Source organism: Epinephelus moara, chromosome 7 (assembly GCF_006386435.1).
Source record: "Epinephelus moara isolate mb chromosome 7, YSFRI_EMoa_1.0, whole genome shotgun sequence".
NCBI classification, from domain to species: Eukaryota; Metazoa; Chordata; class Actinopteri; order Perciformes; family Serranidae; genus Epinephelus; species Epinephelus moara.
This window is the reverse complement of record NC_065512.1, coordinates 32,820,952-32,835,023: the sequence shown is the minus strand read 5'-3', so window position 1 is coordinate 32,835,023 and position 14,072 is coordinate 32,820,952. Positions and strand designations below refer to the sequence as shown.

Genomic DNA, 14,072 nt, shown 5'->3' with positions numbered 1-14,072 from the left:
AAATTTAATAATGTGAAGAAATGACAAAGCTGTTTTCCAACAATGCCGCCAAATAAAGCACAACAAGGCCACCACAGCAAAAGAACACAGAAGACTGTGGAGGCAGATCCGATGACTGGATATAGAGATGCAACACCTTACATGTTATTGTGCCTGCTGTTAAAGGTAATTAACTGAAACCTAAGATGAAGTTTTACGTCAGCTGTGGCTTTGCAGCAGCATTTGGGCTTGGCAGTTTTAAACATTCATATATTGTTTAATTAAGCATTAAATATGACAAATACTGTAATTCATGAAGAGCCTGACGTTCACAATGCGTGGTATAATTGGAATTTGAAGCAAAGATACTTATCTTTGATGTTAACAGATGAACAATGTGCGGTTTGTTCCTTTATTTTTCTCAGTTCATGCTCTACAGCCTCATGAGAAAATTGTTTAAAGCTATGTATGCAAAGTATTTTACCTATGTGGTTCACATCAAGTGAAAATGAATTCAACACGGTAAGGTACAAACATCTCTTAAAGTTATATAATTACATTTCAGGTTATTTTAATTTAATTTATTTAACCAGACATCTCTAGTGTGAACTAAAATCTCCTAATTGAGTGCTTAACTCATCTCACACAGATATTCTCCTTCGGCATGCCATCCTCAGGGAAACACAAATGTCAAATTCAGCTTGCTAAAAACTCAGACTGGAGCAGTTATGATGTCGCTGTCAGTCTGAAGGATACTTAAGCAGCATGTCTTACAATGTTACACTCTTACTATCCACATAGAGTGAGCATGTAGCTATAAAGTATGTTTTAGTCATACTTGGCCAAGGTTTTATCACTCAGATAGTCCCATTAAAATAACAGCCACCATCCAATCTACATCAGCAAAATGCAAGCGGCAACTTCCAGGGCTGGAAAATGACGCCAACATCAAAGTGCTAAAAAATGAAGTGCTTTGAATGGCCACTTGAGGCTGGCTCCAGGAGCAAGTCAATCCCCCATAGACATCCATGTTAAATGCTGAACTTTACAGCAGAAATAAATATGTTTACAGCCTGGTGAAAAAAATAATTTAAAAAAATGGTTTTGGTCTCCATCACTAATTACCCTGTGTAACCCTAACCCTAACCCTAACCCAACTGGGGATGAATCCTTATATTACTAACCCGTTTAAATGTTACTAAGGCTTAAAGTTACACATAAGGGCATGGTCTCTTTGAGTGATCGGTGTGTCGTCCATTGACAAGTCGGTACTCAGGCAGCAAGGTTTGTTAAGTAACGTAACTATGGCGTAACCCCAGATTCAGAGTATAGGCGTAGTCGTAGCTGTTGCTAAATCAGTGTTTCCAGTTTATTAAAGTTATTGTGTATATATGTAATATTTTGGTTGCCTTAAAAGTCTTGTTGGGCATTTGATTGTACTAAAAAACCCTCTATGGCGTCTGATATTCAGTTTTACTCATAAGTACATGTTGATGTTCATAGTTTTAACCCTTTTTACTAGCGAATAATTAGCATTAGCTTTAGAATTATCACCATAGCTGTTCAGGCATCATGCTCACCAAGCTAGCAGCTAGCGTGTATATTATCTACATCCTCTTGTCCTCTAAGAAATCTAAGACTGTGACAGCTTCAAAATCAGGAGTCCACAAACCAATCGGTGACGTCATTGTGGCGATGTCGATTATTTTATACAGTCTACAGCAAAAACACAATGAAAAACAGCTAAAATAAATTTGCTGTTTTACTGTATAAGTGATAATCACTTCGACTTCATTAAATGAGAGCACTTTGGAACTACCTTTATCATTTTAAATGTTCCAGGTGCAATCGATACCAAACCTTACAAGTGCTGTCAGCCTATATATAAAGTTTAATGAACCTAAAATGAACCCCATCTCACTGGTATAAAACAGCCAGACTTTGTCACAAAAAACCTCTTCCCCTCAACATCACGAGCCAGGAATTTTACAATGCTATTTTCTATTCATAGATAGTCTTATTATAATAGACACTTAGACTCAGCACCTTCTGTAACCTAACTGTAATAACCGATGCCCCTCTCCACTTCTAAAAGCCCTCCTTGGCATGGAACAACCTATCAGGCAATAATACCCCATGGAAGAGAGGCCCAATGTTAAAATGAACCTGCTATTTGCCAGGGTCCTGAATGACCATAAAGTGCAAGCTCTCTGTGCAAATATACAATCATCCAGCCAAGAACAGTGACATGAGAGGTCTCGACGCTTGGAGTGCATGGATGGAACAAAGCCCTTAGCCCAAAGAGGGCCATGCAAGGCAATCTGGAAAGCCACAAAAAAATTGGCACCCAGGCAACTGGCATGGAGATACCCACGGGAGAAAGGGATTGTTATGATGACAATCATCCTACTGGCTAGGTGTATATAAATAGGAAAATATCAGATCCATTTCACACCAGCTGGTAGATTCTTTGTAAGATGGGGAATGTTTTTGTTGTTTGGGAAATTACTCCAAGCTACTGATTTGATAGTTTGATATTTCAGTTTTTCTTTTTCAAGGTTTCCTGGCTAGCAGGCTATGGAAAACCAAAACAACAACAAAAAAAGGGAATTGTTTTAAAATTAAAGGAAAAAGAAAGAACGTGGCTCCTCCTTGTGCCATTAAACTGTCTTCCATACCAAGAAACAGATGTGCAGCTTGGACTTCTCCCGTAGGACGAATACATGTATCACTTGTAAACAACAATTTAAAGGGATTCATTACAGATGGAGTCACCCTTATGAACAACAGTACCATCAAAAACTACAGATAAAATGAAAAAGGCACTTTGTCTACACTAGAATTACAAAAAGCGATTGTTTCCATGAACTGTTTACAAGGTTGCAAGTGACGTATCAGCTTTTGTTAAAGCTGTCAAGCCTCTGAATGAAACAAGTAGAAAACATAATAGAATAAATGTCCCAGATGATCACCTCTCAGAAACGTCAGGGCCAACACGGTTTTGGCTTCAAAGAAAATTCAGTGCAAATCTCAATTAGTTATATGACAATGATTGCCTTAGAGCGAGTACAAATATACATTTACAGAACTGGTACAGACTGAAAGGCAATTTCTCATACTTGTCAGTTAAAGGCTCAGGGAATGCAATATTCTTAAAAATGTTGTTACTGTCACAGTAATAAATGACACACAACCCTGATGTGCAAGTAAGTTTTCATCATCCTAGGAACATTGTCTTTTACCCATAATACAAATTTGGCCATTGCCACAGTCGTTTTTCAGATTCTCTCAAGTGGCAGCTGTTTTGAATTCTGCAATCGGAGTGCATACATTTGGAAAACATCAACATCACTATTAACAAGATTTGTTGTTAAAAAGCAATTTCTTTATGCCGATAAAACAGGAGCAAAACTCATGCACTAAAATAAGGGCTGTCAGGGAGATTTTTCTGCAGAGTGAAACTTGTTGTGATTGTAAGAAACAGCTCAGAGCGAAGTTTAAATCTAAACATGATAAGTGGATTTTTTTTTTCTTCAATAGCTCCTTTTCAAATGTCTACATTTCCTACTTGAGCCTCTAGGTTTGTCCAAAGACAAATCACTTTCCTTGTTGAGCAGATAAAGATACTAACCCTGACAGCTCTGCACACCCATTGAGTTTTTAGAGAGTGTAGCATCCACATCCGCACCATTTAACAAAGTAAAGCATTTACTGTTATTGTTCTGTCTCCCAACACCTGGGATCCATTTCTGAGCTGAAACTCAGTTCTTATAACTACAGAGTGCCTGTCTACAAAAACAGCAAAAACAGAGTGCTTGTGTAGCAAAAGAAAAGAAATCAGAGACGTGACAGTAAATGTTGCAAAACACTTTCCTCTCTCCTTCCAACACTTGAGCATGAATCTCAAAAGCTTTACATCATGACTACACAACATTTTATGTTGTTCCGTATTTGAATTATCTTTAAAGATGAGCATTTCCAATTGAAGAAATATAATTACCATAAGACATAAATCAACCATAATTGTCATTATCTGGTAGCTAAGTCTTTTGATGGAGGTTTTGGAAGTATTGAATATCAAAGAGGTTCTTGGTAAGTCGATGAATCTTTATTCAATCATTTAATATGATGGGAAATACTGTGGCACTGTGATCACTGTTAAATACTAAACCCTGATTCAGAATTGGAGCTTAAAATAGCAGCTTTTAGGTTGGCATCCCCAGTTCATTCATTCACATGTGAGAACATAGTACAATACAGACAGTGCAGGGAGTGCAGTTGCACAGGGGCCCATAGGATGCAGGGGCCCGTAGAGAGAGCAGACCCTGCAATAGCGTGTTGACCAGAGAACGGGCTCCTGTTATTAATTTAGATTGCCACCTCAGAAATACATCCATGTTCAAAGAACTCATGTGAGGCCAACTGCTATCTACGTCCTCTTAAATGCAAACCCATCTCCATCATGGTTTCTTTTCTTCTTCTTTCTTTAATGAGAAAGAGTCAGTAGAAATATATTCTACAATAAAATGTGTACATTACATAAACTATAAAATAACAAACTATGAAAGGAATCTTTAAGTGAATAAATGTTTTTCTTATTTTATTTGGTATTTTGTCATATACAGATTTGCACTGATTATTGCTGGGTAATATGTTTGTTGTCCAATGTCAGGTTGTAGCTAGCTTCAATAATAAGAAATCTGAACCCTAATGCTAGTTCTCACACTGAAGAGGTTGAAAATATGTATCCATACGCATGTGATGGACCAAGGTCTTTTAAGGCTTCTAGGTGATCCAAGAGATGAGGTTGAGCTGTAGTGTGAGGAGAACCAGTAGAAATCTGGGCAGGTGTCTTATGCCTGGTTCACACTACACGATATCAACCTGATTCTAGCCCAACGCAGCAAAGTACGGTGTCGGCATGGATCGTGAACGACAATGAGTGTCGTACGCGATAATCCATCGTTTCATCTCGTGTAGTGTGTCATAGTAGACGACAACTGACGCCACGTCTGGGAAGTCTCACGACGTTCCGACAGAAAGTCTAGTGTGTTTGATTTTCTTTTTGTCGTTCACGACATCTTCCATCACTTTGACCAATAGGAACACAGAGTGATCTGCTGCTGTGAACAACTGTATGTCAACAACAGCCCAGCTTTTTGATATTTCCTCTGATGTTGCCACAACAGAGTAAAAAGGGAAAAATGACGGCATGAAACAGCAGAGGCACTTTAGCAACCTGGTGAGTTCTGCCATTAGTATCGGGATAGCAAACAATGTTATTTCTTCATAATGGAGATGGACATAAAGTAAAAAAATTAAAAAATAGTAGCAGGGCATTTACTCACCACAACTGCAGAGGCTACCAGCTTCATTTCAAACAGACTACATTATAAACAGGCGTTATTTATTATTCCCTCTGTATTTTTATATTTTTACTTTTTATCTGCCACTTCAAAGCCACTTATAACTTTGGTGAGAGAATCCCTTCATTTTCTAAACAGGCTTTTATTGTGAAATATTTGCAGGAACTTGTTGTGGAGGATTCAGTGACTTGCATGTTTGCATGCAGAACTTCAAATGTAGCTCCTGACACCTGGTGGCACTTTTTACGTTACTACAACCACATTTCAGCTGGCTCAAGAACGGACACAGTGACTGAAATAATAGTACTAATAAAAAAAATAGGACAAGAATAACCTGATGACATCACACACGTTGTGAAAGACGACCAGGGTTAATTGGTGTGGACCACTGTATAGTCTGTCATGTCTGTCGACCAAGTCAAGGCACGATTTTATGACTCCACAATCGCGTAATGTGACATAGTGACTGTCAGAATGGACAGAAATGTCGTGTAGTGTGAATCAGGCATTAGTGGGTGACTGTCAGTATCTAAAGAAACCTAATGCTGTGACATTTTACTTGAAAGTGTGGAAGAGTTAATCATCACATATTAGGCAGTAACAAAACTAGTAGTGATAATAGTACTATAGTGGAGTTCTGAAAAGTGAAGCCTATGCAGAGGTGCCTTAAACCTGCATACCTTCTAATGGCCAGCAGGGGGCAACTCCACTGCTAAAAGAAGTGTGATTGTAGAAAAGCCTTTGAGAAAATGGCCTTACTTCTCCTTTGATTTATTCCTTCAGTAAACATTTTCCTAATGATTTTATGGTCTCAGTCTCCACTTTTCTTCAATAAAGCATGATTTTAATTTTGTAGATTATGGTCCCACTTAGTGGAAATAGACGATAAAGCAGGGTATGCTTTGGGGCGTGGCTACCTTGTGATTGACATGCTGCTATCATGGCAACCTGTCCATCCTATGTGTATCTTCATGGTTTTATCACAAAGAGTTTTGCTAGTTATTCTTTTTTCTATCAGCCACAACAACGGGACTAGTATTGCTTTCACCATGTAAGTCTGTGTGTGTGTGTTATCATGACAAAATGTGGTCCTGAAGACACTTATTGTAGCAGAACCTACCACAGAGGTGAACAGATTTTGTCACTGCGACAGGGTCCCGACCATGCAAGATGCAGTAACAAAACTTTACAAGTATGTATTTGTGATCTCAATAAAGGCTGCGTTCAAAGATGGGTTTGGTGCGAGCAAGGGCTCCAGAAGAAGGGTTGATAGGAAGTAGGGAAGGGGCCATTGCCCTCACAAACCACACACTTTACGCCCCTGGCCCACATTCAATGCATCACAGCGAAAGTGATCCGATGGTAAGATGGTCTCTAGTTTTACTTTGTATGGGTCTTGTTAATGTATTCTTTTGCTGTAAGTGCACAGATTAGAATGAAATCTCCCTCCCTCATCCCGTCTTAATGGATGCTGGTTGATACAGGTTTTGTGCACAGCCCAAGTTGCACTGTGTCATAAGCCTGGAAAACTTACACTTCCTGCTCCTGCCCTGCCGTTCCAGGAGGAGATTACAGTGAGCTGAATAATTAACGAAAACAAGCTGGCAAACATCAAATATTGAAAAGGTAATGTTTATATGCTAACGATTAAGATGGCAAGCGAAGCACTTACTTGTCTAAAAGAGAGAGCTTGTCAGCCAAATGCATCTCCTCCTACCTACCTGGAATTTCACAACACTAAGAAGAACGAGGGGCCCTCCCCCCCTGTTTTAAGCATTGTTCTGATCAATAATTAAGTAGACTAAATTAATAATGAAGGCTGAACAACCACAGCGGTGAGACATCCTTTCTTGACCTCTCTCATGCTGGGCCTTTTTTTCTATAACTTCGCAACAGGTTTTCAAATGTTTGTCATAGAGAGAGTTATAGTTCATCTCTCTTTATGTTGGATTATTAAAAGGCACGATAACTTGGAGCACTAAAAGTACTCAAATCATAATCACAACAGGTACTTTAATCACAGCAAGTCTGAAAATAAAGCATTTTTCAGTTGAACAGCTCCCACAGACTCCCTCAATGCAGCCAGTTGCCAATTACAAACTTTTGATCCCTTTTTGATTAGACCTCCCTTCCAGTGCCATGTCTTATTTACAGTTTTCTGCTGCTGTTTTCACTCAGAAGTGTGGACCTGCATGCAAGAGAAGCACTTTTGACCTCTGTGCTGACAAATCTTGGAAGCAGATGGCTGATTCTCTCCAGACTACTGGTAATTCACTCCACTTGATGGGATTTACAGTGGGCTTTGCATATTCTGTACTCATCCCTGTCACTTCAACTATCAAAGCATCTCACGGCCTTTCAGAGTGAACAACAGCAAGGAGGGTCAACGAAGAAGGGATTGTGGCCCCTGCTCAGAAATTTTCCCACAGGAGATGTAAGGTATATTGCTTTGTAGATAAAATGTATTACATTTACCACTATTAACAACTCTGCAATATGTGACTGCGACTATTCTCATTCTGATAAAAAAATAAAACTGAATTGGGCTGACTGAAACTGGTACTCGGGGAGGCAGTCAGCAAGAGATGAATATTAACATTCTCAGCTTCAACTTGTTTTTGATATGGAGAATAAAACGGCAAAAAGACATGAGCTGATTTTTGGCCAAAGTCTGCAAGTGCACCTATTAAAGATAACACAGACTTAGCTCATTTATCTAAAGTGATACAAGCCAAAAAATTACAGGCAAAATGCCACCAATGGTTTGACTGTGATAATTACATGGGATATTGAATACACAGTCAATTGTGCTGGATGAATATGAAACCTGTCCAAGTTGTTTGAAAAGAGTTGGCTTTCCATGATCATTTACATATATCGAAACTTAATTAATGAAGCACCAGTTTTTCCACGTGCAGGTTAATTACCACCATAACACCTTAACCACCACATTTATTGCTGCAGCATTGGGTAGTTGGTTTAAAAAAAGCCTTGAAGTTGCATCAATCAGTATTAAAAATAGATCAAATGACTGGTTTCGCACATAGTAATGAACCCAGACCCAGAATTATCACCTGACTGCAGTTCCACCCAGCTGTACAAAGTGTTTTAGCATCTTTCAGCACATTGTTTTGGTTCAGTCTCACCACTCTCATCGGTGTTGCCTCCAGCAACAGCAGACAGGTGTTTTTAGCAATAAAGCTCTGATAAACTGACATTTTTCCAACTAACTAGTGACCATAACAGAGAATTTAGCAGCTTAAGATACAGGTATTTCCTTCAGGGGTTGGTTGAGACCAAACCAGAGCTTAAAGAAAAGTGAATATTGCACTAACATTTACCAGGTGTAATATATAAAGCTTGTTTCTGCAAAGTTTAATATTTTTAAATAATTTCCAGATAGTAATGTACACCCACAGTATGTCAGAATTAAAAGCCCTCTATGCCAAATTCATCATTCAGAGAATATGAGTTGCCTGAACAGGCTTCTGGAGATGGCTCAACCCCTTTTTCTTCCCTAGGTCTCCAAATACCGATGATTTGTCACACCCCCTCAGTGTCTGATAGTGATGCATAGGGCACCCTTTAATCAATATGTGTGACGCGCATCTAAGACACATTATAGCATATGGTTAATGTGAAACAGTTGCAGTTAGATTTAGGCAACAAAACTTCTTGGTTAGGTTTAGAAAAAAGATTATGTTTTGAATTAAAATAGGGATGTTAGGGTGCGATACGTTACGTTACATTATGTTGCATTGCATTACGTTGCGTTGCATTACGTTGCGTTGCGTAGCATCATGTTGCGTCGCGCTATGTTGCGTTACGCAAAGTTAATACATCTTGTGCATGATGTCAATGCATCACGCACCTGATGATTCATGACAATTACATAACATTACGTAAAACAACATGGATTTTCTCACTTTTTATAGAAAATAAATTAACGTCTGGGTCAAACATTGCTGTGGATGAGTTTAAACTAGAGTTAGTTGAAACCCCTGTACCTCTCATCAAGACACTGAAGGGTGCCTTTGTCAGGCTGAGCCAGTGCTTACTCCACTTTATTAATGATCAGAATGTTATGGAGGTGGCTCAACCTTTTCTTCTTCCCCAGGTCACCAAATACTAATACTTTGTCAGACCCCCTTGGAGTCTGATAGAGATGTGGTTAATGTGAAACACTCACGGTTAGGTTTAGGCAACAGAATTACTTGGTTAGGTTTAGAAAAAAGATCATGTTTTGAATTCAAATAAGTATGAATATACGTTACCATACGTTACCTTACCTTACATGAAATTATTACGTCATGTGCCACATTTTTTTTCTCTAGGGTTCTTTCTTTCTAGCAAAATCTTACTTCTAAATTCTGCAGAGTATTTACTTGTAAATATATGATATAGCAAATGTATGAATACCATTTCCAATCTATAAATAATTTGAAAAACTCTCCCCGTATGATCAAATAGGTCTTTTTCACAGTTGTCATAGTGGAAAAAGGCACAGGTGTTACTGTTGATGTTAACAATGGCTGTGTCCTGGCCATTAATAGTATCCCAGGAAGCCATGACAGTGTGACAGTGAGCCAGCATGCACAATACCTGAAGCTGAAGCAGCTAAATGGAATTAAACAGTCATTAATTTGATTTTTTACGCCTGGGACATGTCAAAATGTCTTCAGTGAAAAGGGGTTGAAAGTTCCTTTCTCTAATTTACTCATGACCTGTTGTTTTATTTTAGCAAGAAATAATTTAATTAAAGACGCAGGAAAATCTCAAATTAAGACCTCATTTTCTATATCACTGGTGGTAATGGTGGTAACAAAAATATATCACAGCTCAGTCATCCCTTTTAAGTCTTGGGTGTTTTATTTTGGCTCTTCTTATGTGTAGATTACTGGTTCCAATTTCCAAACATAAGGGATATGGAATTAATTTGCAAAACCTACAGCATGTAAAGAAGTGGGAACAAATGTTCTTTTCGTCTCAGCGGTATGTGACGCATATATGAAGTGTTTTCACAAATCTTGCCTGGTTCAGCTTTACACTTTACATGTGTCACAATTACACACTGGCTTCACCACAGGCATCCCGTCACCAAGTCTATCTCTGCACCCAGAACAGAACAAAGATTAACTCAGTGTCAAGATCATTTAGGGATCCTGTGTTCTGCCTCAGCGTAGCCTTCAGTGGCAGTTGTTCATGGTCATCCACAGATGCAAACCAAACAGAATGACAATCTTTGTCAAACCGAGTTTTTTTCATCCTCTTTTAAATTCCATGAAACAGAATCTCATTTAGTGCTCATTCAAAGACAACACTGCTGAAACTGGTACCCCATTCCCATTTTCATGACACCACTGCCCGTAATTATGTGTCTTAGCACTGAGGTGACACTGAACTCATCACCAAACAGTTTTTCAGCCAGCCACATTCTCCCTGGGCTGAAAACTGTCACACATTAGTGTTGTTGTTAAATTGCATGATATGCAGGAAGGAGTGGATAATTAAGCCCTCTGCAATTACTGTCGGTTTTTTTATTATTATTATTGAAAGGGGTTTATCTTTCTCACGATGGACCATGTGTCACATGTTCTGTCCTATTAATTCTAATTGATGCTGGGCGTGTGTGTGTGTGTGTGTGTGTGTGTGTGTGTGTGTGTGTGCATGTACTTTGTCCTCAGTGTATGCACTTAAGCCTCCTCAAGGCGTGTTGGATAAAAGCCTATGCATATGAGAGTGTGTCAGGAAGTGGGGAGGTAGGCAAATGTGTACTTGGACAGGATGCGCACCATTATCGTTCATTACAAGCCAATCATCACCACCATCAACAGCAGCAGAAAATGATCCTCCATTATAATACAATACGTACAGTCATAGGTGTAGGCAGGGGACACGTCCTTCCCAGTTAAAATGCATTTAAGTAGCTGAGGACTTTTATTTTGACAAACTGCTAGAATGTGAGTCATAGACGTAACAATGCCTCCGGTAAAGTAGGTGGTGGCAGCATGCAACCTCAAAAGCAATGGTTTTAAGAAGAAGTTGAAAAGAAGAAGCAACTATGCACCGTTGAAGCAGGAAGTGCCATGACATTTCCACCATAAATTTAAGCTGCGAAAGACAAAAATTTAAAATAAATTTACCCAAACTGAGTGTTTGATGCTCAAAAGAAGACCCTTACTTAATATGTTTCCCCCAAATGAGGAAGAAAAAGCCTACGCCCTTGCACACTATAGGTATGGAGACAGTTTATCCAGTTGAGAATCTGAAAAAATAAATGCTGCGAAGTCAGATATTAAAACAGACGAGCTCATTCATCACCACCACTGGCATTTGCTATGGATTCTTTGAGGACAACTCTAAGACTAAAGCTGTGACGTTAACAAAGCTCCACCACTCTAAAGCTCCATTTTTAAATACGTTTTCTAACGAATGACAACAATCTTAAAAATTTCAAAATCACAAAAAATGTAATTTTCATTTGGTCTTGTTTGCGTTTTAATTAAACTTGTCACAATTAGCCTATTATCATAATAAAATTATTTTAATAGACTTAAATATCCAAATGAGCTCCCTGTCTTCTGAGGTTTTACTCTCTTTTAAGCTACCTAGAATCTTTGATGTTTGTAATATTTCATGGAAATGTTCCCCCCTCTCTTTATATTAACATCCCAGTATCCTGTTATCCAGGCTGCAAACAGGCAGTCATGACTCCATATTGATGTGTGGCTGTTATGAGCTATAATATCAATACTGCTACTGCCCATGAGTGTGTGGAATCGGCTTGGAGCTATTTTAAGGGTTCAGACTTGGACAGGCGACAGGGGAAATATATGGCGGCACAGTCGGCTGATTTACAAAGGGAGACGAGGCGCTGTGCTCTGCAGCCCGGTCCGCTCCTTTTTATCGCTTTGGGCACCGAGGAGAGGAAAAAACAAGTTTACAGCTCGGTGGCCTATAAAAGAAACGACTGCGTTTATATTTAAAGTAACACCTGATGAAACGATCGGGATGCAAAATAAGCCAATCAAACAAGACGTGTGATTTCCCGGTTCCACAATTTGGGGGACTGAAGCCTCAAACAGCTGTAATCAGTATGAAATAACCAGGAGTTGACTATGATGTTGAAGTTCCGCAGCGGCCACATAAAGTAGGCTATTCTGACTTAATGTCACTATCTGTATCCTCAAACTAACAGTGTTGGTGTTGTTATTATTGTGGCGCACATCGCGTTATTCTGGCGACAATCTCCCCTATCATCCCCTGCTATTTTTCTCCTTAAATCATCCTCGGCTGTTTTTCACTTTGTCTCGGATCGAAATCATCGATCCCTTGCCTGCCAGGTGATTATTCTGACATGGTCGGCGGCGAAAGCTTTGCTGTCATGCTCCGAGACCAACTCAACAAGGCTAAATGCACATCAAGCGACCCAAAAACTCTGCATCCTCTCATCACAGGGCTTTGCAGTGTGCAGGAATATCTGCAGCCTATATGCTCCACGGCACAAACACCAAACCCTGGCATGCTTGCCGGATACACACATAAAGCAACAATAATAAGAATGAGGCGTCTGTTTTAAGAGCTCCTCTAAACTTTGATTCTGTCCTCTAATGCTTCTGAGTCCTGCTGGTTTGACTAATCTGTTTACTTGGACAATGGGTGCACATCGGATAGAGCACCAACACAGCCTGGAGCGACACCGCAACTCTGCCCTAATGATATGACTCTCACCGGAGCAGTTCCAGCCGGTCGGCGTCTGGCAGTCGCTGAGAGAGGACGGGAAGGCGCGCAGCTGCTCCACAGGTAAAGTGGCGAGAAACGAGACAAGGGTGATCCTGAGCCAACCTCCCGCCGTCCCGCTCCACTGGCGCAGCCGTCGGGGCTCCACGAGCGGTGCCTGCGCCGCCACGGAGAGACCCATATCTCACTGGCCCCGACAGCACAGGCGAGGTGGGGAAGAGACGCAGACTCGCACCGACAACTCCAATCCCGGCAGGTTCAGCGGGGCGCCTAGAGACCGACAGCAGACCATTTTCCGTGCGAGACCGTGCGCCCCATGTAGCAGTGCCCCGTGTAGACTGACCAAATGGGTTCCGCCCGATCCAGGGAAGGCTGTGGAGGGAGGGAGAAACTGCCGAGGGGTTGGTGAGCGATGGAGGAGGTTGTGTGGGATGGAGTCGGGTGGAAAAGTTAGCCAGGCAGGCAGGAAGACTTGCGAGAAGGGGAGGATGCTCAAGGATGAGGAGAGGGGAGGAAAGATGAGAAAGAAAAAAAGGGGGTGATACAAAGAGAGGTAATCAAACTGTAAAACTGAGAGGATGTAGCCAGAGTATTCCTCGGACAGGGTTAGGAGAGGACGGCAGTTGTGTGATAGTATCCAACGGGTGAGACGAGCAGATCTCCTGCACGAGCGGAGCGGTCCTCTCGTTTACTTTGTATGTGCGCTGCGTTCAGAGGCGCAGTGAGTTGGTCTCTCTCTCTCTCTCTCTCTCTCTCTCTCTCTCTCTCTTTCTCACCAGCAGCTGGTTTCTACCGTGGTTATGATCACGTGGAGTATGATGCCATGAGGGAAGGAGGGGGGTGCTCCTCTGTAATAATTGGAATATCTTACTGGTGGAGTAGGCAAAAGAGAGGAAGGCAGAATGACAGAGATAGGGGGGGAAAAAAAGAAAAGGAAAAAGGGAGGAAAGCAGAGAAAGCCACAGTGCTCCAGGCCTAGTCCTATCA

The 14,072-nt window shown here is 40.6% G+C and overlaps 1 protein-coding gene across 2 annotated transcripts in view; it reads right to left on the bottom strand.

Moving 5' to 3' along the window:
- Window positions 1-13,816, bottom strand: part of tmeff2a (transmembrane protein with EGF-like and two follistatin-like domains 2a) — a 154,840-nt gene extending 141,024 nt beyond the window's left edge. For both annotated transcript variants that reach the window (XM_050049849.1, XM_050049850.1), the window contains exon 1: window positions 13,077-13,816. In XM_050049849.1, the coding sequence (XP_049905806.1) occupies window positions 13,077-13,266 (190 nt within the window). In that variant the 5' untranslated portion in view covers window positions 13,267-13,816. The remainder of the gene's footprint in view (window positions 1-13,076) is intronic.
- Between the last annotated feature and the right edge of the window lie 256 nt (window positions 13,817-14,072).